The sequence below is a fragment of the Pseudochaenichthys georgianus genome, chromosome 5, assembly GCF_902827115.2.
Source record: "Pseudochaenichthys georgianus chromosome 5, fPseGeo1.2, whole genome shotgun sequence".
NCBI classification, from domain to species: Eukaryota; Metazoa; Chordata; class Actinopteri; order Perciformes; family Channichthyidae; genus Pseudochaenichthys; species Pseudochaenichthys georgianus.
This window is the reverse complement of record NC_047507.1, coordinates 13,806,190-13,832,242: the sequence shown is the minus strand read 5'-3', so window position 1 is coordinate 13,832,242 and position 26,053 is coordinate 13,806,190. Positions and strand designations below refer to the sequence as shown.

General features: G+C 42.2%; 3 protein-coding genes across 15 annotated transcripts in view; 1 reads left to right on the top strand and 2 right to left on the bottom strand.

Annotated features, from left to right (window-relative positions):
- The window catches only part of ppfia4 (PTPRF interacting protein alpha 4), a 61,435-nt gene extending 55,817 nt beyond the window's left edge, over positions 1 to 5,618 (top strand). For 10 of the 12 annotated variants that reach the window (XM_034083250.2, XM_034083260.2, XM_034083259.2 and 7 more), the window contains 7 exons: positions 420 to 595; positions 785 to 882; positions 1,580 to 1,755; positions 2,774 to 2,842; positions 2,927 to 3,113; positions 3,245 to 3,342; positions 4,038 to 5,618. In XM_034083250.2, coding sequence (XP_033939141.1) covers positions 420 to 595; positions 785 to 882; positions 1,580 to 1,755; positions 2,774 to 2,842; positions 2,927 to 3,113; positions 3,245 to 3,303 — 765 coding nt within the window. In that variant the 3' untranslated portion in view covers positions 3,304 to 3,342; positions 4,038 to 5,618. The remainder of the gene's footprint in view (positions 1 to 419; positions 596 to 784; positions 883 to 1,579; positions 1,756 to 2,773; positions 2,843 to 2,926; positions 3,114 to 3,244; positions 3,343 to 4,037) is intronic. The other 2 variants (XM_034083256.2, XM_034083252.2) reach the window with 1 other exon arrangement.
- A 564-nt stretch (positions 5,619 to 6,182) lies between these two features.
- On the bottom strand, positions 6,183 to 8,501 carry myog (myogenin). The gene is made up of 3 exons (XM_034083361.1): positions 7,787 to 8,501; positions 7,096 to 7,192; positions 6,183 to 7,003 (listed from the first exon to the last, which is right to left on the bottom strand). The coding sequence occupies exons 1-3, from the start codon at positions 8,318 to 8,320 to the stop codon at positions 6,885 to 6,887; spliced, it is 750 nt and encodes a 249-aa protein (XP_033939252.1). The 5' UTR covers positions 8,321 to 8,501; the 3' UTR covers positions 6,183 to 6,884.
- A 9,429-nt stretch (positions 8,502 to 17,930) lies between these two features.
- Positions 17,931 to 26,053, bottom strand: mdm4 (MDM4 regulator of p53). Of its 2 annotated transcripts, none has more exons than XM_034082608.2 (12): positions 25,861 to 26,053; positions 24,796 to 24,874; positions 23,368 to 23,442; positions 23,072 to 23,205; positions 22,919 to 22,968; positions 22,425 to 22,489; positions 21,252 to 21,348; positions 21,003 to 21,163; positions 20,676 to 20,873; positions 20,482 to 20,550; positions 19,195 to 20,374; positions 17,931 to 19,113 (listed from the first exon to the last, which is right to left on the bottom strand). In XM_034082608.2, exons 2-11 carry the CDS (start codon positions 24,856 to 24,858, stop codon positions 19,799 to 19,801), a joined length of 1,488 nt encoding a protein of 495 aa, XP_033938499.1. In that variant the 5' UTR covers positions 24,859 to 24,874; positions 25,861 to 26,053; the 3' UTR covers positions 17,931 to 19,113; positions 19,195 to 19,798. The 2 variants fall into 2 exon arrangements, with proteins under 2 accessions (XP_033938499.1, XP_033938500.1); XM_034082609.2 differs by having other exon boundaries at positions 20,676 to 20,858.

Below are 26,053 nucleotides of genomic sequence, written 5' to 3'. Positions count from 1 at the left end.
CTGAACAGAGGTCCAATGAGAGGGAATGACTGAAAGCACCCACTGTGCAAGGCCTTTAAAATGATGAGGTGCTCATGTTTTAATGTCCTATCCAGTAGTGATAATGTTCTGTTAAAAACAAAGAGAACCCCAAGGAAATGTATGTCAATCGTGCTGAAAAAGAAGTGTATACCTTGACCTGCAACACCAAAATAGAAAGTGTTTCCAATGTTATAATTCACACCTGTGCTTTTCCTGTCAAAGCTTTTCTAAAGCAATGGCTGTGTTACCACTTCAGTAGCTTTTAGCATCAAAGCATATTGTTTTTTATGTACAACAGTCCCACATCCATATACATATTTACAATACATATTGAAAGAGAGTAGTCTCTCTTCTCCTGTTTCACAAACAAGTAACTTGATGTCCTCCTCTCCCTGTAGACTCTGGCGTATGGCGACATGAATCATGAGTGGATAGGGAATGAATGGCTGCCCAGCCTCGGCCTGCCTCAGTACCGCTCCTACTTCATGGAGTGTCTGGTTGACGCACGCATGCTGGACCACCTGACCAAGAAGGACCTTAGGAGCCACCTCAAGATGGTGGACAGCTTCCATAGGTCTGTAGCTGAGCAGCCGTTTGATCAGCTTCCCTTTCATCTGCTAACTGGACACATTAGCAATGGAGATGAGAAGGCTAATGATGTGCTTGTGCTTTTTCTATGTTTGTGTGTGAGCTTGTTTGCTCCTTCATGTTTGTGTGTATTTCTATGTTCGTGTGTGTGCGTGCGTGTGTGTGTGTATACCAGGGCTAGTCTGCAGTATGGGATTATGTGCTTGAAGAGACTCAATTATGACAGGAAAGAACTGGATCGCCGGAGAGAGGACAGCCAACACGAGATGAAAGGTACATTTTACAAACACACTGTTACAAACAGTGACACAAATGCAAGCAGACACACTTATACAAATTCAAACACAGTGCAAAGGATCGCAAACATCCACAGTCTCATCGGGCCAGAGTACCACCTAGTGGCTTGGCCTGATATTGTCCATTTGGCCTAAGCATTGAAACAGCTGCACCACATACTGTCAAAACGCCAGCTGAAGCAAGCCTACAATCGTATGATCCAAAGCTCCACATACCAAGAGTGGTCCACACACACACACACACACACACACGCACGCACGCACACACACACACACACACACACACACACACACAAACACTTAGATCTATCTAGCGCTCTTGCCCTTTTGACCTTGAGTTCTGTTCATGAACTTGACTCAGCTGTCATTTAAAATCAGAGTCCTGCCCTGTTTACGCACACACACATAGACACACACACAACGACACAGACATGCACAAACACCGCCTGTTCCAACTTGGAAAGCTGGATGACAGCTGTGCTTTATGAACAAAGGGAGTGTGCCAGTGAGTTGACACCATGTGGACATGAACATTATCTCTTTATGTGTCTCTCTCTTTCTCTTTCTAGCTCCTTCACTCTAATAGAATTTGCTCTGATTTGCTGATAATAATGTGTGCTGACATTGTATAAACATTATTATACCTTGAGTATTAGCCCCTCTCTTTTCTTTAGATGTGTTGGTGTGGACCAATGAGCAGGTGATCCATTGGGTCCTGTCCATTGGTTTGAGGGAGTATAACGGCAACCTTTTGGAGAGCGGCATCCACGGAGCTCTCCTCTCTCTGGACGAGACCTTTGACTACAGCAGCCTCGCACTCATCCTGCAGATCCCTATGCAGAACACACAGGTGGTTATACAGGAACACTGTTGACACTCAACATGCAGTTAGAAAGTGATTCAAAAATCATTTCAAATGTTTAAGAAATATACCAATATGATAAATAGTTACATTTCAATGACAATAGACAGCTGTAATGATTTGTGTAGTCCCACAAGAAAGTTAGCATTGTCCAGGTTCCTTGACAATAAAGTCTGTTGGATTTTTTAGCAATTCTATTTTTGATAATTGTAGAAAATGATCTCTGTGGGGGACAAGAGTTTATGAATCACATTTTTTTAACAGGATAATCTTCACCAATTTCTAAGCGTAATTGCACCAGAATTGTCAACTAACCACCACTAAGCTAAAAGAAGACTTGTTTTAAGCGCAATGAAGTTTCGTAGTCTCATTAAACACTTATCAACACCCACTTTTAAATCTAAAAATGTAAAGATGATGGGGTTGTTTTTAGACATATTTTATTTCATAGAACAAAATGTTTGTGTTAACCTCTGACATTATTTCCGGCCTCTAACCAAAAAGCCTCTTGACTTAGAGATGGAAGTGAAAACTGCGTACTCAATCCTGGTCTTTGATTTAGCACTCTTTACCCTGCTTCCCATTCAACACTTCTAATTCCCAGGACTGTAACCTTATGGCTGCCTGTTGGGCTTTCTGCAACCAGTCCATCTTCCAACAGTCACAGTTGTTTTTATGAGATTGGTTGATTTATCTTTTGGTGACTCTGCAGTTTGTGTGCAGTCAGCATTTCTTCTCAGTGCTGGCCTCATGCTGCCAACTCTTCCTTCGGCCTCAGATTCTGTATCAGTCGTTCTCTGATAAAGAGGCCTCAGTTGTTTTCAATCGCTGTCAAAGGCTTCAGATTACTTGCCCAGAGGTTTCATAAGTACTGATCAACTAAAAACATGAAGGTACTTCAAGAGCTTTCATTGACATGTTGCCATTAGCTCGTGCTCATTACTGACCCTCTTTGATACGCTTACAGCGTCTCTGTCTCACAGAGGTTGTGTGTGCTTTTTTTCAGGCACGGCAGGTACTGGAGAGGGAGTTCAACAACCTGTTAGCCTTGGGGACCGACCGTCGACTAGAGGAGGTGACCTCTCAAGCTGCTGCTTTCATCAAATATTGTTGAAAAAGGTTGGAATGCTTGACCTTGCCTTTCTCCCTTTCCCTGTAGAGCGGAGATGACAAGTCTTTTCGACGCTCTCCATCGTGGCGCAAGAGGTTTCGGGCGCGTGAGGGAGGGGTGGGGATGGGCATGATGGCGGGCTCCATGGAAACGCTGCCTGCTGGCTTCCACATGCCGTCGATGTCCATGCCGCCCTCTGTGAACTTGATGCCCAAGAAACAGCTCCAGTCTGAAGGTGTGTTACAATACTAACAGCTCCTCTACCTCATTTATTTTTGCTATGTTGTGCTTCTTTGCACCTGTCCTGACTGACTAACTGCATGCTGGTTCCTCTCTGTCCAACTCTCTGTGCCACATCTGCTCAAGCTCCGCCACCGGCCTCACCGAGACTCGACCCCTCGGCCGTGCGGACCTACTCATGCTAACTTCTGTCTGCTTACTAACAGGAGCGCTAGTGCTAACAGGTAAGCTAACAAAACACTTTCTCAAACTGCTAAGCGTAAAGGTTAGTGTGCTTTTAACCAGCATTGCCCAGCGGTCTGGCATGACGCAGGAACACTAACTTTACTGACGCAGGCTTATGTACTGATTTTTGACGATGAAATATGTGAGTTTTTACACACAATCATGATTTTACAGGATATAGGTTTGTTCAAAGTCTATAAACGGTCATTCTGAATTACTGCTCAGCCCTGGTGTTCATCTCAGTAATTCCACTATACACTATTAGCATGTGCAGTGTTTTTATTGCTACATGGTATTAAAGCTGCAATGATTAGTTTATCTATCTATTCCTAATAACTATTAATCATTAATAATGTATCTTTCAAGTAAAAATCAAGGGGAAGAAGTTAGGATTGGTCTCAAAAAGCTCTGTTGCTTCTCAAACAAAATTAATCAAGAAAATATTTGGCATATTAATCAAATTGATAAAAGGATTTTTATTATATCTTTAATAACTGCGCAAAACCTTATATTGATTGCTGCTATACGATTTATTGAATTATATATATAAGATATAGATTTTTGGCATTAATCGGCTTCCAGCAATGTAATTAAGATTTCCAATCTTACTATAAACGGTCAAAGCAAACATTAAATCTTTCTCTCACGTTCTTTCATTCCTTCTTACTGTCCTTGTCTTTTTTTCTCTATCCAGTGCATTCTCATTACCTATATGGACACATGCTTGCGGCCTTTTGAGAGTGATATGCCAAATCTGGAGAGGGAGTCCCGGGTGCCACTGGGGAAGGGTCTTCACCCCTCTTGTCGCCCGGCCTCGCCTCCCATCTTTCACCTCTCACCTCTCCTTCGGACACGTGCAATACAGAGGCCAACTCTGACCTTTGAACTCTTGAGAGTGCTCATTGGCTGCGCTCGCTGCTGTAAAGGAGACTCGTCCCTGTCTCTCCCAGTTTACCCCAGTGCTCCCAGTAGCCTTGTTGTTGTGGTGTTGTGCTCCTGCTCCCCTGGTGTCAGCTGTGGGTTCTTGTCCTGGTTCTAATCTCTCAACATGGCCAAGTCCAAACCAATCTTCCAGTGTCATCGCCTCAAAGGCAAAACAAAAGTTGGTTAGTGTAAAAAGAAAATATTTAAAAGAAAGCTGATAAGTTATTGATTTGGACTCGGGAATGATGAATACTTGTATAAATGGCAGATCCCACTGCACCTTGCCCCTCTACCGGTTATGCAAGGTATTACTCATTTATCGTCTATGTACATAAAATGGATGACTTATGTTTTTTATAGAAATATTATATATATATATTGGAAATATATATGAAAAATAATATATAATTGCTGTATGAAACCCAATGCCCTGTATTCGATAGTGACTGTTCTCTTTCTCTTCCTCTTTCTTTCTCTCCGTGTCGGACCTTTGTGTGTCTTTTGCTGTAAGTGTGTGAATCGTTAGTGGGAGGGTCTCACTAAAGAGGCGGTGTGTTTCTACAAGGACTCTTCACAGGTTCATGGGTCCAATTCCAGACTTTTCTCTCTTTGCCTCTTCTTCTCCTGTTCTTTCCTTTTCCCTCCTCCTCCTCCTCCTCCTCCTCCTCCTCCTCCTCCTCCTCTTTTGACACTATGTAGCTGTTACCTCTCCTCTTTTCGCCTCTCTCGCCTTCAGTATGACACTATGTAGCCTAGAATAGAGAGAATCCTTTAATATGAAGAGTGTGTGTGTATGTGTGAGTGGGCAAATAAGTCTCTCTGTCGGAGACTTGAAGAGAAATTGTGTGTGAAAGGCCGACCCCAGCCATGTGACCATGACTTTTCTCTGTGGATGGGTAGTGTGAACACTGTAGCTCCTCTCTGTTGATTCCTTACTTTCTCTCAAATCAAACTGTAAACTGCTGCTCAACATCAGCCAATGACAAACACGTAAAACTGCTCAACGTGACGGACTCCTCTAACCCCGTCCCGTCACCTCCCCATTTAGTTGCCATGGAGACGTGCCAGTGGGCAGTCAGTACTCTCGGCTGACCAACTCCTCATCCAATGAGAACACAGCATATGAACCAGTGAACCGCTGGATGGGTGTACAATCTTTTATTTATTTTTATTTTAGAGTTTTTCAAGGTGTCTAAAAGGTGTAATGTGCTATGTGGCAGCTATGAGTACTGTGTCTTTATTCCAGGTGTGAAACAATGCTGACAAATCAAGATTTTATTATTTGGCTATTTAAAAAAGTGAACTGTATTTATGACACTATATAGACATAAGTAAAGCTGTTTTTTAAATATTTTGGTTGTTGTTTTCTTTCTATCCCGCTGACTAAAGTTACAATCTCCAAGATCTCCTTTCTTTCTACTAAAGCAATAAGCACCATTTTCTTAGCACCTGTCACTCAGCCTGTTTAAGACTGGACTGTTACGCCCTTCAAATGTACGGAAACATACCTTTTTTGCCCCACTGAATCGGGGGGACACTTTTAATAGTTTTTGAAGCCTTGTCATTTTTTGTGATCACCCTTTTTTTGCCTTAGTAACCTTCAAAACCAGTACGGCTTCAAACACGAGGAAGATAAACAGCGAGTCTGTTGCTATGGCTCCGCCTACCAAAACCTGGCAGACCGACCACAGCCAGGTGATTGAAAACGGTCACTAACCGCTTGTAATTTCTGGGAATGTCGCCACAATCATCCGAGGGCTTTCATGAGTGAGCCATGGGCTTGAACACCATTGTGCAACTACCTCTTTTGGCGATAGAGGCGACTCAACAGACCTTTTTTGTAATTAAAACCTCTGATATTATGACCTTAGGAAAGTGACAAATATTGTATTCAAAACAGTCTTTATTGCAAGAATTGAACAGGAAAATATCCCCTTTCAGAACATCTACAAATACACAACAATCTTAGTTATAAAAGTCAAAAATAAGTTAGCAAAAAATAAAATGGCAAAACCACTCTGTAGAAAAAGGGAACGTATTTACATCACTAGCATTCATAACCAGTTTAAATTAAGCAGATCTTGGTCAAAACTGCCATGGTACATATTGGCCCCACAAATAAACTCATGGTTTTTTAAGCATAACACACACAAAAAGAATGAAAGATCAGGGAAAGATTTCGAAAAGAGGAAAGACTTAAATTAAGTAAGGAGAAAACCAGGCTTTATCACTCCTCTGCGACTGTATCATGCTGAAGGTACGCCTGACAGAGGTCCACTCTAGTAACTAGTTGTTGGGTTCATGCAGTAAAGTCCTTGAATCTCTAGTTAGACTAAGCTCCCGCGGCTCTGGTAGACAGGTCTGGACCGCCGGATAAGCCAGGGAATAAAGGGAATAAGGCCTCATTGAGAAAAGAAGGAATTCAGTTTGGCTTGCAGACCCATTGATCAGCAGAGTAACAATTACAAAATATATATTTTAAAGTTTTAGCATAAGACACTTAGATCAATAGAGCTGGAAAATAAATTAAATTGAACCGGTTATCAGTTTGATTAGCCAATTATCTTTTTTTGTCAGTAGCTCGATGTGCACCTATGGGTCCGCAGTGTTGGAGGGTCTACTTGGAAAGTTCCACAGAAAAGGCCACCGAAGAGCCTGCTGCAGTGATGCTGTCCACAATGGAGGTCAGGGCGCGCATGTTCCCCTGCTCCGGAGAGTCAGCGGCACTCAGGAGATCTGAAAAAAACAACCCAGTCACACTTTTAGTATCTGAGACAAGATGGATCTGTTTGTTCTGTGTAATGAGAGTGTGTGTGAACAGGACTCACCCTCGCTGCTGTAGCTCTGCGTGCACTGCTCTGGAGTGCTGCTCCACTCGGGGCTGCTGCAGCAGGTGCTGCCTGAACTGGGCTCACTCGACGACACCTGTTACCATGGAGATGCACACGCAGAAGTCGCTGTCAGTCACTGTGTGTTATGACACGACACACCCCGCCCCAGACAAACACTACGATGCAATACCACACACACACACCCCTCAGAGGTAAATGTAAATAATGACTTTTCTGGGCTGGTATATACAGCAGAGGATAAACGAGATCCAACCATTAGCATCTCTCTTTTCAGTTTGGTATTATCATCTCCTTTAACCTTCAAAAAAATGAACATATACTACAGTGTGACACATATCGACTGGATGATAATCTTAAAAATGTTAAATGAATGCAACATGATGACAGGAAGTGTATCTGTTTGTACTATGACTGAACACATACATGGAAATATCCCACAAAGTCTCAAAACATCCACAGTGATCCATTCTGATAGAGGCAGTCTCACAACAGCCAACTTTTTTCCCAATATATATCTATGTGCTGTATCTCTTCATCTAAATGTAATCCTAACACCTTCTGCCTCTTCGTGTATTTTGCCAATTTGTTCTTTCTGTTTTCATTTTGGCTCCCATCTCATTCATGAACATGACTTTCCGCTTCATCCTCCTTCCTCTGGTGTACTCACTCTGGGCAGGGTGGTGCTGGGTCGGTAGTGTAGTCCCTGCTGTCCTGTCTCAGTGTCCTGCTGGTTGAGTGAAGACACCAGCGCCTGCAGCCTCTCGATGTACTGGATGGCGCTCCGCAGGATCTCCACCTTGGGCAGCCTCTGGTTTGGGTTCATCAGGGTGCTCCTCTTCAGAGCCTCAAAGGCCTCGTTCACCTTCTTCAGGCGCCTCTTCTCCCTCATTGTGGCCGCTCTCCGACGGTCCATGGTAACCGTCTTCCTTTTGCACAGCTTACAGGCCCAAGGCAGGCACTGACCCGGGCAGTGGGGCTCGGAGTGAGGGGACATGCTGTCTGGAGAGGCTTTGTCCTCTGTTCCTGTCACCCCAACTCCAACACCCCCAGACAGACTCCCACACATGCCCATCATGGAGTTCCTATCCTGGTAGGAAGTTTGGTCGTACCCCCCAGGCAGGCGAGAGGGGAAGTAGCTGTCTCCTCCCTCGTAGAAGCGCTGGTCGGGGTAGAAGTACGGGTTGGTCTCAAAAAGCTCCATGCTGGACAACGCTGTGGTCTGAAAGGGGACAAAGATTCCTGCTTCCCCTTGGACTGCTCTACGCTACGTGGTGTTTGGTTCTGTGCCTGGAGAGTGTGTGTCGGATGTACGTGTGTGCGCCTGTCTTCTTCCTGGCCTGAGTTTGTGATGAGTGGAAGACGTGTGGAGAACAACTGGTGTGGAGCAACTGTAGGCTGGCATTTAAACCCCTCTGCCTGCTGCAGGATCACAGGGTTAAATTTAGCACGAGCCCCCAGAAACCTGACACGACGTTTAGCTGTTGCTGCACATCTACACTTCACATCTTTGTTGGGCCCTGCTCTCTTGGGCTTTAGGGCCCGGGTGTGCGTGTATGCGCCCTTGTGTAGGTTTGTGCACTCGTGTGTGTCTTAAGAGGCCAGGATATGATCAAGTTGCCGTGGAAATGGGAGAGATAACCTGGGATCAAAGACGACCGTCTTAATGAGCTAATCCCAGACTCGCGTCTCCCTCCATGACACCATGCATAAAGTCCCCTGACATGGGGGTAGAGGAGGGGGAAGTGGGGACAGTCTGGAGGCAGCTGTCACTTCGACTAGGAGCCAATGATAACAAAATGACAACAAGTTGTTGGGCTCCTAGTTGTAGATGTAAAGGAAGTGATGCCAAAGTTGTTGTTTACTCTAAGCTCGGTCGCAGATAAACATTTATTGTGGTTGAAGGTTCAGAGATATGTCCTAAATCGATACTAAACATGCTTATTTGCATATTTGCCATGAACATTCTCGCCATTATTGGGCATTTGTTTTTATGGAACCACATTCATATCTTCTGACTTTCCTCCTAAGATGATTGCACAGGGTGTTCAGACAGGCCTGTGCAGGAATGGACGGACAGTCAGCCACAGTCATTTGAGAAACGAGTTGACACTGGATAGCATTACTCTCAGATAGCGAATGACAATAATCAGGACCACGCAGAGGTATGGCCTTCGTTGTCCTGACCTCTTTCAGTTAGTGGCGGTGTTAGCCTAGCCACCAGGTGTTAATCCTTCCAGGACGTGTCTCACCTCATAGCTCAGCAGCTAATTCAGACTTGCTTCCGCTAGTATAGACAAGCATCCAAAATACACACTTCTGTCAGCAGAGAAGTGGCCTGGAATGACAGGCATAGTGTGAGATGTGTTGCATCCCTGTGAATCCCATATTGCTACCATATGTTTATTTTCAAAATGTGTTTTCCGCCTCCGTGCCAGTGACAGCTGGGACCGGAGGCTTTATGTTTACTGTTTGTCTTTCCGTCCATCCCATTGAATGCAATATCTCAGAAAGGCCTGGAGGGACTTTCTTTAAATATGGCACACACACCCTCTTAGACTCAAGGATGAACTGATTAGATATATGTGGTTATAAGCCAAAATGCACAGGTCAAAGGTCAAGGTCACTTAAAAAAAATAAAAGTGTGGCCAGAATTCATACTTTAATTATGACCCTTTCACACAAATGTCTGACAGATAAAATGAAGAAGTGATGACATGCTGTGCAGACATGGAAGTAAACTTGATCTTGACTGGTATGTGGAGGCACACAACTGCTAAGAGGTTCTGTAGGCAGTAATAAATGTGGAGCCAGAAAACTGACAAAAGGCACTGATATATTTTAAGTAACATTTTGTAATGTAATGTTTAATTCTTAAAATTGAATGGAAAGTAATATATGAAGCTAACCTACCTTTAACCTCCAGTTGATCATTTAAAGTCTGAATTATTAACGAACTATTCGAATAATTTTCCCGAGCTAAACTCCAATATTTCCTGTCTTCCTCACCAGATTTTAAACTTTCCTTTATTCTTACACATAGATTAACATAATTAACCAGGCCTAGAGAGGAAGTAGATCCCCTGAAAACTCAAATACACACAAAGCACCAGCCTATACACTTAGCCTATCTAGCTACAACTTTGTTTTATAAATCTCCCAGTGTCAGTGTCGATAGTAAATAGTGTGGGTAATGCTATTCATCCATATACTGTACACTGTCGTATAATCACTACAGTCTCTTGGCAGTTGCTAAAGACAAAGTTGTCACGAGAACGGTAACAATGTTGTTGGTTTATGCAATTTTAAATTTCACAGTGAAATTAGAAAATGAACTTTAAGTACGTAATTATAAGTATAATGATATATTTGTGACTAACTTTCTTTTCTTTTTTGGGTGGGCATGAATATGCACCTGTGGCAAAACATTTACAATATTACTATTTCCCAATTACGAGCTGCACCTTTGAATACAGCACAGTGCCCTGTTTCTTCAGATGTTTCCTCTTTTCTTTGTATGACAAAATGTAGTTCCTCAGACTTAAAGTAATGGTATCTTGGGCTATTTTATCCAACAATCACAGCACCATATGATTATTAGTGTGTCATGGCAAGCATTTTGACATTAGAAATAGAGCAGGCGTAATTGATAACACTAATTATGGGTACATTGTGTTTAATACTTCAGTTCCTGGGTCATGGCGTGCTCTGGCTCAAGGGGAATAGCTTACTGGCACACCTACAGTACATGGAGCAGAGCTGTAATCATTCTAATTAATTACACCTGTGCTCTTCCTGCTTTCACAAGTGAACATGTCTGCTGGGAGAAAGGCCTTTTAGGAACCTGACTTGTAATTAGTGCTTTATGCAGATTCTCAAGAGACTTACATATATGTTATAGAAACACATACAAAGTTATAACAAGCAGGACAAGCGCACAGCATGTTGTACTGGAGCCTGGTTTGAGGGATCAAGCAGTAATTCACCACTTCCTTCTTTTATTGTACCTATTCCAGTACATTACTTATTATTAGTTTTATACGTTTAGGGTGTTAATATTAGATAGATAGATAGATAGATAGATAGATAGATAGATAGATAGATAGATAGATAGATAGATAGATAGCTAGATAGATAGATAGATAGATAGATAGATAGATAGATAGATAGATAGAATAAGGTACAAATATTATAAACAAATACAAATCAATATTAGCGTCAAGTAAGGGGAGTAAGAATATACATTTAAATTAAAAAAATGAACATTAGCAGCAAGTGTATACAAATGTACAATAGAAAAGATCAATATACAGTCTCACTAGGCTACAAAATATAAAGCAATATACAACAGACACATAATGGCATTGTATTAAGAATACATTAAATTATGCAAAGTAGCTGTTGTGTAAATTGTTCTGGTTTGAAAATGTAACATTTTCAAACCAAACTTATGTATTTTACTTTGCCTCTCAGCTATGAGTGAAAGTATCCCTCTGAATGTAAGATAAGATGATTTGTTGTACAGACAGGAGCCCTCTGGGACCCCCTCGGTCTGGCAGGACTGGCTCACGGTCTCGTCCTCGGCTCCGGGTCGGGTTGGGGTTGAGGCAGAGTGCAGAGTGGAGGCTTGGCGCAGGACTGCAGTGGGCTGTCAGGTTAGTCTGTGATGGATAGTCACTGATGGTGGAGCGAGCACAAAGACGCCTGTGTTGCTCTCAGGGGGACAGCAGGGAGGGGGTCTGCAGTGTGTCAGAGTCACTCATAACCCTCTGTCATCGTAAACCCATTGTCAGCAGAACTAGAGAACTTGCGCGTGTGAGTGTTTTGTAGTAGTTTTTGGCACACACTTGTGTCTTGTTTGAGGAACAAGTCCCCTCTCAACATTTTCAAGTGAGCACTTGAGATGGAGTAAACCAAAGGCCAGTGTTTATTTACTGTTTTCAGAAACTGTACCTGTCTTCAATCCTATATTCAGGGAGGAAGTCAAACTAACAAAATAAATATCAGACACAATTTAAGTGACAATTAAAGATTCCAGAAAAAACTAATAAAATAAAAAAATTAAAATGCTTTTAGGCCAGTTTGAGTGTGATTTACACACACAAAAAAAAGTTTACTCAAAATCCCCATAGCAAGCGTGCATGGGTCGTCCCTGTGTGTGTATGTGTGTGTGTATGCGTTTGTGTGCGTTTGTGTGTGTGTGCTTGCATGTGTGTGTGTAACAGGGATTGCCCTGTCACTGGCAACACTGTTCCACTTCTCCTCAGTGACAAGCAGCAGCACATTGTGGGACAGCTGAGCAGGGGGAGAAATGGGGGGGAAGGGGGGAGGGATCAGTCCTCCTAACCCCAGGTTAGCTTCAAGATCATCACTGACCTGGAGAACTGTCATCTGAGCGCAGTCGGGAAATCTCAGATATGTAAGAGGAGAATAACATAACAACAGTGAAGTAGTGTTGATTAAAGGGGGATGAACAAGGACCTCTACCCTGAGATCCAATATGATACACAGTACCCACAAAACATATACTACAGGAGTATGAGTGTTTGGTGATACATTGAACAGGTTTTCTATTTTCTTAATTATAACCTTGAAGTTTCAATGAAACATCTATATGATAGTAACACTTGTCTCTATTTGCTTTTTCTTTAAATATATGCTGAGACTTTTATTTGTTTGATTTTGAAGGTATAAGTTGTTGGTCTTCTCCAGAGAAAATACCGTAAGCTAATATTTGTAATGATATGGGGAAAAGAACAAGCAGGGTTTGGGTTCAACTCTACTTGAACCAAAATAAATATTAATTATCATCTGAAAAAACATATTTATGTTACAATGGTTGAATAGATGTCTTGCCTATAGACACATATTTACATTTTCCTGTAGGCAGTGTTGCCTGCAGTTTACTAACAAGAGAGCTCTTTGGATTAGTTGACAATTATTTTTTAATTAATTAATTGGAAGGGTGCCAATGAATAACTTCCCATTTCCCCTGAAATTACCATGAAAATACATTATATAATTTACAATGCATTGTAATATATATAAAGTTCCTTTCAAGCTAACTTATAAACAAGACTAACAAGACTTTTTGTATTTTGAATTAAATCTATTTTGTGCATTAACATAATGCAATTCATTGAAATCAATAACTTTTCTGTCAACATTAAAACCTGATCAACCATTATTCTATTATTAAATATCTAAGTACAGATGATGGTTGCTGTAGGAGCAACATGTACATACAGATTAGTGTACAGTACAATAAAAAATGGAAGGGGAAATGTGTTTTTGTATGAATGTATAATGAATGCATTGCTAGGTTTAAAGTCTGGACTCGTGCAACAATATTGTGGACTGGGTAAGTGCCTTTCAGAGGGGACATTGTCACCATAGTGACAACAAGAGATGCCCCACCGCGTCGTCCCGGGGGCTGTTACCACACTGTCGCCATGATAACTGCACATCCATTACTGGACCCTTTGATAACAGTCTTTCATACATAGCTCTCTTCTTTTAGATTCTGTTGATCTATACTGACGAATAATACAATTAAAATACACTAGACAACATTAATGGTGAAGTGGGTTGGGCAGTATACCCCGCCCATCAATACACAATGAAAGCTAATCAATCACTCTGAGGTAAATGAGTGGAAGCCTTTAGATACCTGCTTTACTATGCCCCACTGATGCTGCTGAGCAATAAACCTTACATAAGCCGCAGTGCTGTACCATATGACTGAACCCTGAAGGTGATGTGACACTATACGGCCTGGCTAATCAGCGGGAGAATACTCCCATTCATTGCAGTTCAGAATGAAGTGCCCACACCTGTGTTTTCACAGGGCTCTGGAGGCCTGCAGAAAGCTTTCTAAGTCAGGGGGAAAACAGTAGTTCTGTAGCCCAGCCATGCTGCTGCTCACTTGGGCTTTTATCGCAGGGTAATCCCCTACAACAAACAGAATGGCTGGCATGTGCATATGCAGCTGTCGCAGTCTTAGTGCAAGTGGTGTCATGTTAAATCACAGGAATGGACTGAGCCCCTGAGCCATCCGCTGCCCTTCCCCGCACTGGCATCCCGCTCACTGCGAGGCTCCAGCACACAAACACATACAGTATACATACTCATGCCTACGTACATAACCCACTTCCCACTGACATACTTTGCAGCACATACCCTTGGAGTTATTCAATGTAAATAACCTGTGCTCCACATACACCAGATTATTTACATGACATATATTCCAGTACTGCCACGGGTTCTATGATAACTCAAAGTACTCAGGTTCTACTGGAGGTAAATCAGAAAGGTGTCTGACAGGGTAAATCCAGGCTCTCATAACATCTATCTAGTTTAATTAGAAGGCAATTTACACCCTGATGTTGCACAAGTGTAAACCACAATCTGCATAGCTCCTTGAGGAGGCCCGCTGAAACCTGTCTAAGGCGAGTGATGTGTATATGAGCGCAATGTTGTGAGATCTGAGTAGCTATGCCGAAACTATGACCCAGATCAATTCAGCATAGCTCCCATATATCATTTTCTGTGTCAGACCTCCTGCTGTCGGTAAGATGAGACAACAGCTTGAATATGTTTCTACTCAAATGGACTTTTATTGTGTCACATCTCTATCATTAACCCGTTATGTGTTCTCTTATTCGTTTGTATCTCTGTCTTTATTGTTTGTTTTTTTATCTCTGGCTCCACTGACCTTCTCCCATGTCAGCAGCAAGATTAATTTAGCATCCTGTTTTCTGGAGCGACAAAATAGTCGGGACACAACAGAGAGAGAAAGTGTGTGTGTGTGTGTGTGTGTGTGTGTGTGTGTGTGTGTGTGTGTGTGTGTGTGTGTGTGTGTGTGTGTGTGTGTGTGTGTGTGTGTGTGTGTGTGTGGTGTGTGTGTGTGTGTGTGTGTGTGTGTGTGTGTGTGTGTGTGTGTGTGTGTGTGTGTGTGTGTGTGTGTGTGTGTGTGTGTGTGTGTGTGTGTGTGTGTGTGTGTGTGTGTGTGTGTGTAGGTGAGAGAGGATGAAGGTCCTGTCCACACATTCAGTTACAGATACCCAGACACACAATTAGAAGAAAGCAAAGGAGGGTAAACATGCTAGAGGTATGCAGACGAAGGACACCGGAAGAGGGTGACGTAGAAATACTTGTGTATATATAAAGCTGCTTTAAAAGTACATAAGAAAGCCAGAAAGAGCAATAAGATGATAAAAACCGGCAGAAGTATGAGAGCGATGTTTTACAGAGAGCTTCCATCCCAACTATGTTCCTCTAGGAAGTATTGCATACGCCATAGGGGATAAAGTGAGAATGTGTTAAGTTATTCTGGGGTGGAGATACTGTCACCATGGAAACATGCAGATCCCTTACCACTCCCTGGGCCGTGCCATTGTGAAGCTGCCATGTCACCATGCAGGGGTGTGATGCCATGCTTCGTGTCTACGCTCTGTGACGTTCGGACAAAGCAGTATGCTCTTCTTGATTTAGATGCAGGGTGAGAGGAAGCAAGTATGGCTGTCACAAGCATTTATTACTCAGGGGGAAATCACAGGGAGGACGGCAGCATGTAATGTCTGCCAGCGGTAGAATTTAACTAAGCATTTAAAGTACCACTGCATATTGAAGGACATTGTTTTATTCTAGTATTTCCATTTTATTATTCTTAATATTTCTACTCCACTACAACAGTTTCACCTTTATACTCAGAAACTAAACTAGCATGTTATGTCATAACTTATAATAAGGTATTGCTGTAGATGTAACTACCAGACAGTGTATTTAAGCAGAGCAGGATCAGTTGATCTATATAAAATCTAGGGTCAATAGAAATACTACATTATGTCAGTTCCAGCCTCTCAAATGTATAGATTCATTCTAAATGACTTATATTAAAAAAATAAGCGGACTAATCCATAATAGAAACAGTCATTAGTTACAGTCATATTTACAAATATTTAAAAATGAGTTCAATGATGGCTCCACGCAGTAAAATGCTGCTCACACATAAAACATGAAGAATAATTAGCTAATTATATATTATATAATAGTAACAGTCAAAAGCCCTACTGATAATATTCAAATTACTCTAATTTGCATATTTACAGGTATTGATACTTTTGGCCCAGTTCCAGAACAAAAGGACTCAGGGTGCATCTGAGATTAGAGAGGGTGCAGTGGTAAAGTGCTATTTTTATAAGTGGGGAGTGGACCTAACACCATATAGGGGGGTCTTCACCTCCTCTAGGGAGGTCAGGGGTTAAAAGCATCAATCTGGTGCACTTTGAGAGCAAAATGAAGAGATCTATGGATACATCTCAACACCCATATGAAACAGAACTGTAAACAGATTTACTTTTGGTGCTAAAAATCTTAGCAAGTTCTTTGTCCTTTTGAAGGGTGTAGTCCATCATTGCTAGAAAAATACCACAACTCCCCTCGCCTCTTGCATCCAACGCATCAACAGAGCCACGGAAAGGCAACTGGTTTACAGCTATAAATTGAATTATGTCCACAATAGTTGCTACATAGGTGCGGTTTCTCTCCAGTTGTGCTGCATTTACAAGAGTGGAAACCTTTGCAGTCTCACTTCTTGCACGCCTCTCCTTCCACAAAGCCACTGACTTCATGTGCTCTTTCCTTGATTCATGGCTTCAGTCCCTTATCACGTTGTTGTGGCCAGTTGTGGGGAAGGCACCTGACGTAGGCCTACTTGAACCGAAATGTCTACATGCATAGCAGAAGATGGCATCTTTTTTACATGAATATTCCAGCCAATCTCTGTTTTGAAACCATGAGCTGTAAAATGAGCGTCTTACCCCACTGTACAGGCAAGTTGGGTACTTTTTGTAATATACCTGGGCAGGCTCTGTTTTGCCGAGGTCCTCTGGCACCTGCGGGCAACGAAGACGGCTGCGGCTGGACGGGCGGGAGGATGTTAGTGTCCACGACTGTGGTCGCGGGTAACGTAATGTCCCCATGATCTGAACTCTTATTGCCTGCAGACAGTAGATGCAGTGTTATTGCTGTCGATAAGGGCTGGTTGTTTTAACCATTTGCTGATGTCCATCATTGACTGCTGTGTATACACCTTACAGATGACGAACTCGCAGCGGCACAGGTCACGCGCACCTGACATAATAACGTTAAATTGACCAAATAAATGCAGCAGACAATGTTATTTAACCACAATTACAATTAATTGTATTTGAACTATATTCTTCTTATTATTATTATTATTACTATTATTATTATATATTTTTCACTTTTAATTTTTCAAATGACGACTGCAATGCACCCTTATGCACCCCCGTAGAACCGGCCCGACTTGTACCCAAGTTCAAGGTCTACTTTAAAGCACTAAAAGTCAAATAACATTTTAAGAGTTTAATGTAATTACTAATTAAATATGTTTACTGAAACACCTCGTCAACCTTTTTGTGGTTTCAGAAGGTGGAGAGATTCAGAGAACACCCCTTTCTTCACACTCGGGGTATATTTATATTATTATTTAACTCCCAGGGGTAATATAGCTGAAGTATTTGTGCACGTTACAAAGCAGACAGCTACTGCAACACATAGTGGACTGGAGGATATGGTGTCTATCCCAAAAAGAAGGAAGCAGGACAGTGAGTAAGCAGAGGAGAGTTGCAGGTGCTGGAGAGCAGTCAAGAAGGAGAGGACACATGACAGCTGGCCTGTCATACAATGACTTATTCTTCAACCAAAACACACACACCCAGCTGCAGTGGGTACTGTAAATCAACGGTCTCTGGTCTGCAAGATAACTAAATAAATAAATCACTTTCAACTCGTTATTGCTTTATGAAACTTAATTTTATTCCATGACAGGTAGAAAAAAACAACTATATGAGCTGTACCATGTTAACCCTCATTACTCTTAGAACCAGTATCAACTCTATAATACGTGCATTTGTATACAGTCTTTATATAGACAAGAGTTTTATTTCCCTCGGTGGATAATTATGTAGATAAATACAACCGGTTACATTAATCTTTTTTAGCTTTATACAGCTAATATAGCTCTCAGAGCAGCTCAGTGCTGGCTCTAGTCACAACGGGAGGCATGCTCTATGAATGCATTACATGTTATTACCGTTACTGTACAGTGGCAGAGGGCACGAGTTAAATTATGAGACTTCCCCACCTGCTGGCTGAAAGATTAAGCGCAAGAAAAGAGCAGATCAAGAGCTACGACATTCCCTCTGCGCTGAGCAAAGTCAAGAATTAAATGCTTTCGGTCACTGGATATCCAACTGTTAGCGTTTTAGAGCATACTGGATGTGGAGGAAGCTCACACACTGATACAATCTTCAAATAATACAGATCCATACAAATAAAATATATACTATACAAATTAAAGTTCAGAGTCATTACCTGGCAGTGTAACGCTGAAATAAAACCTCCAAGAACAAATGTCATCGAGGGTACATTTAGTAACTAATCCTGTGTCCTAAAACTTTTCAAATATCTTCCAGAAAATTATTTTTGCTGTACAACACAATAGAGCTTCGTAACACATGCAGCCTTTCTGCTTCATTAGTGGTGATGGTCATCTGAATTAAAACTGAATCATAAATAGATTAAATACTGAATATACAGGAACTGTTCATTTATCAAACGTTCAGCAAGAGATGTTAAGTACCCTTTCTGAAAGATAAGTTAAACTTAACTGTCATCAGAGACTTGGCAACTGTAAATATGGTATTGAATACATATTAAACATCAAATTACTAGCCAGAGAGGAAATTACAGTAAATACTTCAACTGTGCATTCTCAAGCAGGTTAAATTCAATTTTACATTTTAAAACAATATGTTGAGAAACTTGACTTAAACCACCACATTTGTATTGTACATTCAAGTATGCTGAGAAGACAGAGAAGCGTAAGAGGATACTTTCATGGAGCTGCAAATGGTTTCAGGACTCTTTCCTTCAATCTTGTCTTCATAACTCAAATAAGAGCCACAATACCTAAAAGGACATAAAGAGGTGTTTTGATGTCTTCAAAATGGCCTATTAGATGCCTTATGAAATGTTCTTGTAGTTTAGTACCTGCACTGATCTTTCCATGTTGTCCAGATGAAGGCTCACGTGGATCTATGGGGAAAGAAATCAGACAAAACTAACAGAACTAAGGGAAGCAATAATAACCAGCATCATTCAATGCAAAAAACAAGAACATTCACAACCTGGAGAACAAGGCTTCATGAATTCAAATAAAAGCTCACACAAACTGTACACACCTAGCTGATCTTCACATAAATAAATACTTTTGCATGTCCCTTATTGAAGATGTGGCTCCAAAACAAACATTTGGTAGGACAAACTGTCATGTCCAAGATGTCTTCTAACAATACTTCAGAGGCACTGTGATGTAAAGTAAAGCATGCAACCAAGAGCAAGCTTCACCAAGTGCTATACTTATATACTAAATCTGTGTTGGTTTTAACGGTAAGGTGCACGTTTTGTGTGTGTGTGTGTGTGTGTGTGTGTGTGTGTGTGTGTGTGTGTGTGTGTGTGTGTGTGTGTGTGTGTGTGTGTGTGTGTGTGTGTGTGTGTGTGTGTGCGAGCAGAGTGTGTGCATCTGAACTGTCGAATGTGTGTTGTATTTGTATGTTGTCGTGTCCCTAGAAGCTAGCAGATGTGTGTGCACTGTTTAGTTGAAGAATATCTTGATAACTTTTTGAATGATTTCCCCACACCCAGGACAAGGAACATGGAACTTGTGAAGCCTCCTTGCACATGGGAAGCAGGTGAGCAGGTGAGCCGTACGTCCGTGTATTATGTTCCCGTTGCGTGGTCGCACTCGACACAGCTTGCAAGGCTCCAACAGGGCCTCAGGCCTAACTTCTTCAATCTCCATGCCCAGATTCTCCTGACTGTCCCCCCCTGAAAGCTGCCCATCACTGAGAAAGCTGGAGGGCCAGGGCTCCTTGCCTTTCCTTGAAATCATAGTGGGCAGTGGGCGGTCGGCTGTGGAGTGGGAGGGCAGGATGACGGGGTCCGACACCGTCCTGCTGCAGTCTGGGACGTCAATGCCCGCGTCACTGTCATCCTCCTCATCATCATCATGGGTGGTGAGAGAGCTGCATGCTGGGATGTCAGGAACGGAGAGGGAATGGGCGAGTCGGGGGACATCTTTGTACCAGTTCTTACGCAGAGCCCAGCAGCGCACACAGTACTTCTGGAAAGGAGTGTTGTACTTCCTGCACTCTGAGCACTGCCACGCATCCTGAAGGGGAAGGGACATCCAAAGTCACGCATGTAAACATTTTAAATTTGAATCAACAGCGTATTAAAAACCTACAACATAGAGTGAGAAAAGAAAACCATAGAAACCTGTGTGGAGATCTCTGTGTCAGTGTCATCGCTCAGACACTGAGAGTCCTCCTCTGGCTCTTCCTGCATCTTCAAAAATATATAAACAAGACTTTTAGTCAAACGTCTCATAGGATTTTTGGCGCATTTATTTCTATTATCAAAATATTTTAGGTTATATGAGCCTGACAATTAAAGATAAAACAAACGGCTACCTCTTTATCGGCTTTCTCCTCCTTCCCTCCTCCATCGTCATCCTCAGGTAGCACCTCCCCTTCTCCTGCGCTCCCTTCCTCCAGTGCAGCCTCTTTCATCTCCACGCTCACCTGTTCACTCCCACCCTCCGTCAGGAACCAGAGGTCGTCGGTGGTGTCCGACACGATGGCCGTGTCTTCCTCCTGTGCAGGAGACAGCTGACACATCAGTCAGACCACCACTGTTACACTCCAATTTGTGCAATTTGCCAACATGTGTCTCTTAAGGGCTGAACCAAAAGCTACTAATACGAGTTGAACTTTCTAACAACACATGAGGTTTCTTACTTGGTTGGTGTGGATGTCAGTGGAGCCGTTGCTCCTGCGGCTGTAGTTACTACGGAGATTACCCAGAAACCACCAGGGGAGGCCAGATAGGTCCCACTCGTCTAAAGTAACATCCAGTTTTGGACGTTTGCAGGCTGACCGTGGAAGGCCTTCAAGGGAGTCTGGAGAGGTTTAGAATCGTTACATTCAGCATTTTGAGCGGGTCTTCTCCAGGGAGAATTGCATTTTATAAACCGACTGTTTGTTTACCATCGTCGGGCTCCCGAGGTCTTCGCTGGGAGGGGGTCGGCAGGAGAGGCGCAGCACTGACAGCCTCCAGCCCTGCTTTGACCACACCTCCACATATCTGGGAGGGGACATGTGAAGGACAAAAGTTAGAAACAGAGCCGTAACTGGGTACTTGGAGGACTCGCAGATCCTTTTCAAGGTGGCCTCTGGGTAAAGGGAGCAAGGGGCAGGGCAATTAGGGTACGGGACAGTGGGGAGGGAGGTAAAAACACATTTTTAAGATAAAAAGGGGAAGCAAAACCATGTGGAGAATGAAAGAAAAAGGGAACGAGAAAGATGAGGTAGGAAAGCCAGTGTACTAATAAACACAGTGAAGAAACTAGTGAGTCAAGATTAAAAAAACAACTTTAAAAGTTCCATTCAAGTAGTGACTATAATATATACTGAACCAAATATCCATGGGAAAAATTATCAATCAGAAATTAAGATATGGAAATATATATGGACTTTTTAAAAAAATATTTAGGTCATCATCAGAATCAAACTTGGCAACAACCTCAGAGTATAATTTATTACATGTGTTTGGATTTGAAATGGAGTAAATTATTTCATTCATTAAGCCAGTGAGGAAAAACCAAGAACTGGCTTCAGCTCATCAGGGGTTAGACAGAGTCTTAGCCAGAAGTAGCTGCTTTAAGGTGGATTTTGAAAAGGGGTGGGAAAAGGGTGTTGGAACACGGGGGTTAGGGTAGGGCCTGTGGCTGGATCAGGAGCTGCGATCCTCCAGTTTCGGAGCAGAGAAGAGAACTCTGAGACAGACAGAGAGGGTGACTCTGCCCCCCCATCCACTGGGTGGTGCTGGTGGATCGCAAAAGAGTGCAGATATTACCACCAGACCAAAGCAAGGATGGGGTTGTACAGAGACGGTGCCACTCTGTACAAATTCACAGCAACGAAGACAGCAGCCCTTACCCCCCCCCTCCTCATTACACACAAGCAGTCTGCAGCTCGCTTTAGCTACACTTGCTACACTAAGGCCAACTGCTCTCAATCAAACATTGGCATCAGTGTGTGGCTGTGAATGATACAAATATATCATTTATTATTTATTTATTTTTTAACAAATGCTGTGTGTAGCGAGGTGAGAAAGGTTTGGGGTCTCTGTTTCTCCAGAGCACCATGTTTCGGTTTTACCTGACCACGATCCTCCACTCCGCCCTCTACACACTCACGGCCCACAGAAAGATTCACTGCAGCGTCTGCATTTCAGATAAGACACAGTAACAGAAAAAAAAAAGACAACCCCACCCTTTAATTATAGCATAACACACTCTCTCACTAAGGCCTTCTTTTGCTGCTTTTTAGAACAAGCTTGAATGCTGTTGCTCTGGTCCCTGCATGTCCAAGAGATGCATAAACTATCACAATCATTCATAATGTGTGCAAGAAGAAGGCTGAAACATGTTTAGATATCCTCCATATACCTCGGGATGTTTCCTTTTAAATAAGGCTAAAGAAGATGTTACAGAAATGAAATTTTAGGAAAAATAAATATTTGCGTTTCAAATCAACAGAAATGTTCTATAGGAAATATATTCATACATTCCGTGTCCTTTCATGAAGCCCCCTGACAGAAAATGCATTTCATATAACAACTGTATAAAGCCAAAAATGAATATGCGACTTACCAGAACCACCAAGCACAACTAAATATTTCTTGAGCATTTCATACACCGGGCTGAAAAAGGAGAATATAAGAGATTAGAATGACCCTCCTTTTCTAAGATGTATAATCAGTTATTAGTGTTGGCCAAGAGCTAAATTACGGTGTGGATAATTACCTCGGGTTCTTGACGGAGAAGCTCTCCACCTCCAGCAGCTCTCCCAAAGGGTCATCCTGGCAGTGGACTATGTGCTGCCTCTGTTTGTCATACAGTTGCTTTCCCATAATGTACTGACCCAAATAGTGCATCACCTACACACAATACTGAATATCAGATATCACAAGGCACCTACAGGGTAGATATTTACCTATAGGAACACAGTACTGAACATAGTCTGAATAACACTTGGTTATTAGCCAGTCGGACAGGCCGCACACTAACAAACATGCTTAAAATGTCTCCTGGCAGCTTACCTCTTTGAGCGTAAAGACTTCTTCCTGAGCTCCGGCAACACGCAGAATCTGCAGGAGAGGGGCTTTTGGTTGTACCTGGGCGGGAAGAGCAGTACCACCATTTAGCTTTCTATATGAAGTATACATGTGATGTTGGATAATTATACAGGCAAATAAACCAGTCATAGTTTTTGTTTAACCAGGGCTCGACATTAAGGACTGCCCGATGGCCCGGGGCCATCTAGTATTTAGCTCGGGCAATGAAGCCTCACCTGCTGGTTGCCCGACCGGGCAATCTATTATGCCAGTATCATGCAGCTCGCGGATCCAGTAATGAGTGACCCGACAGTAAAACTAAACATATCTATAACTAGTTTAGGTAGTTTGAGAGGCAATTAAAATAGCTACGTGTGATATTCTAACCTGGTGTGTGTTTTGTCCGCTCACCGCTGCATGTGATCATGCAAAGCTGCGTATCGACTCGTCAGCAGCAGCTGATCTCTCTCTCCCGTCAGATTAGACTTCACTCGCGTTTATGTCCATATCGATCAGATCCAGCTAGTTCTAGCTAATGATAGGACTACCTGCTTATTAAAAAACACCTAAACAATAAGCGTCGCTATGCAACTGGGTGAGGCCGCAAAGTATAGCGCAGCATTATGCATTTGTTTACATGCCCACCGGAACCGAGGCATTACCAACAGATCAACGCACAATCAACCCATCCAGGACATCTCTTTCTCCACATTAAGTGTTAGACATTAGAATTGACTATTCTTGTCTGTCACATAAGTGGCGCAACTGAGCGGTATTGCGCTAAAGGGAAATTATTTTGACCGAAGAGATTTAGATTTGCCGGCTAACGGGAACTCTGACGTCCCATTTTGTGTGCTTCGCGGATGCGCTCGGCTCCTCTCGGCTGCTGCTCGGGTCTGCTCGGTCAGCTTCCGGGTGAGGAAGCATTCGTTCGACCAACTTACAGTAGATAACATTACAAACATTTTTAACAGGGGCCATAATAGTGTAAATAATGTTTGTTTTGGCAGTTATAACTGAATGTAATGTTTTCTACTTTTTTTCCATCTGGGAAGGCATTTGCCTTCATCAGATGGAAAGTGTTTTGATCAACAACTTAAGTATTTCTTATAGCTATGCAGGGCATGCAAGCGAGCAAACACAAACAAGAACAAACAAACAAGTGAAATGAAGAATAAAATTGAACAATATAATATTGTGGTGGTTCATCTTATAATTCAGTCTAGAGAATGCACCAGACAGCATCTAAGACCTGCAAAAATCTAAATGTTCTCGGAGGAGGCCCCCCAAACCCTTCGTGTGTCATTTCGTCCGCAAGCATTTTTCAGGGCAATCTCTATTGGGCTCAGGGCCATCTGTAAATTAGCTTAGATGGCCCACAAAATCCTTAATGTCATGCACTGTTAACTGTACCTGATTTCCCTCTCCAGGCAGCGTTCTGCATGATGCCAGAGGCTCGGCCGACAGGGCGTTCATAGTAAACAAACAAAGTCTGGAACACAAAATGATAACATGTAAGATAAACCAGCCTTTAAATTCACATGCATTTTCCATACAATCACATATTGCTGATGTCAAAGTATTTCTATTTTGTACTTTCACTCCACAACAATTCAGAGGTAAATCGTGTACTTTTAGTCTACTACATTGATGTAATAGTTACCATTAGTTACTTTGCAGATTTGCATTAATAATTTGAAATAGAAACAATCCTTAAAAATAGGACTTTATTTACACGTGGATTAAAATACACAAGATACCCTGCAGCATACAAAGTAATAATTAAAATAGCTGGTAATAGCTGCACCATTACCAGCTTTGATAACACTTTAATGCATCAATAATTATAAACAAAACACATTATATATATTATTCTGTAATCTGCATAATGAGTACTTTAAGTATATTTGGATGCTATACTTTTCTTAAATAACATTGTGATAGCCTGACTTTTACTTGTAACAGAGTATTCCCACTTTTACTTAAATACAAGATCTGAGTACTTTTTCCACCTCTGGCTTCAATGTATTATTATGAAATGGTAACGCCACCAAGGCTTACATATTTTACCAAATGTTGTCGTTGTATGTGATCGAAGCTAAATAGACAGCAGTACCAAGGCTTACATATGTTACCAAATGTTGTCGTTGTATGTGATCGAAGCTAAATAGACAGCAGTAAAAACAATCTAGCGTAGCTGAGCGCGGCCTGGGTGGATCCTTACCCAAATGATAACGTGTTATATTTTTGCAAGAATTACGGTCTTTCAATAACAAGGCCAACATGATCGATTAGCCTAGCCAGCAGACGTCGGATAAATGGGTGAAATTAAAACAATGGCATCCCTTGCTAGCTACTGACATGTGAACTGTAACTATGTGAAGCAGTTACTAGTGAACGTGCCAGTTAGCTAACTAACGACAGGGCTAACGTTAGCTAGCTAGCAAGCTATATCCTGAACGTTGAAAATTATCTCACCGTGATGAGTTGACATTACTTCCCAGCTGCTAGTTACATTGTTCCTCACGCCTTAACAACTCGCCGATACTCTGTAAATATGTATATATATAACTAAAGAAAGCTGGCGGTTTTAACTCTAGCGCACTCTAACTAACAACACACAGTTAGCATAGTTAACTACAGATTCAAAACGATGAATGCGGATACAACT

Excerpts from the sequence above, each read along its gene's own strand:
- myog (XM_034083361.1), bottom strand. The coding sequence starts at position 8,320 with ATGGAGCTTTTTGAGACCAACCCGTACTTCTACCCCGACCAGCGCTTC. Across the intron at positions 7,193-7,786 it reads CCAGCACCACCCTGCCCAGA|GTGTCGTCGAGTGAGCCCAG; the intron begins GTGAGTACACCA and ends CCATGGTAACAG. Across the intron at positions 7,004-7,095 it reads GCAGAGCTACAGCAGCGAGG|ATCTCCTGAGTGCCGCTGAC; the intron begins GTGAGTCCTGTT and ends TGTTTTTTTCAG.
- mdm4 (XM_034082608.2), bottom strand. The coding sequence starts at position 24,858 with ATGAACGCCCTGTCGGCCGAGCCTCTGGCATCATGCAGAACGCTGCCT. Across the intron at positions 23,206-23,367 it reads AAGTCTTTACGCTCAAAGAG|GTGATGCACTATTTGGGTCA; the intron begins GTAAGCTGCCAG and ends TATTGTGTGTAG. Across the intron at positions 20,874-21,002 it reads CTGACATCCACACCAACCAA|CTGTCTCCTGCACAGGAGGA; the intron begins GTAAGAAACCTC and ends CTGATGTGTCAG.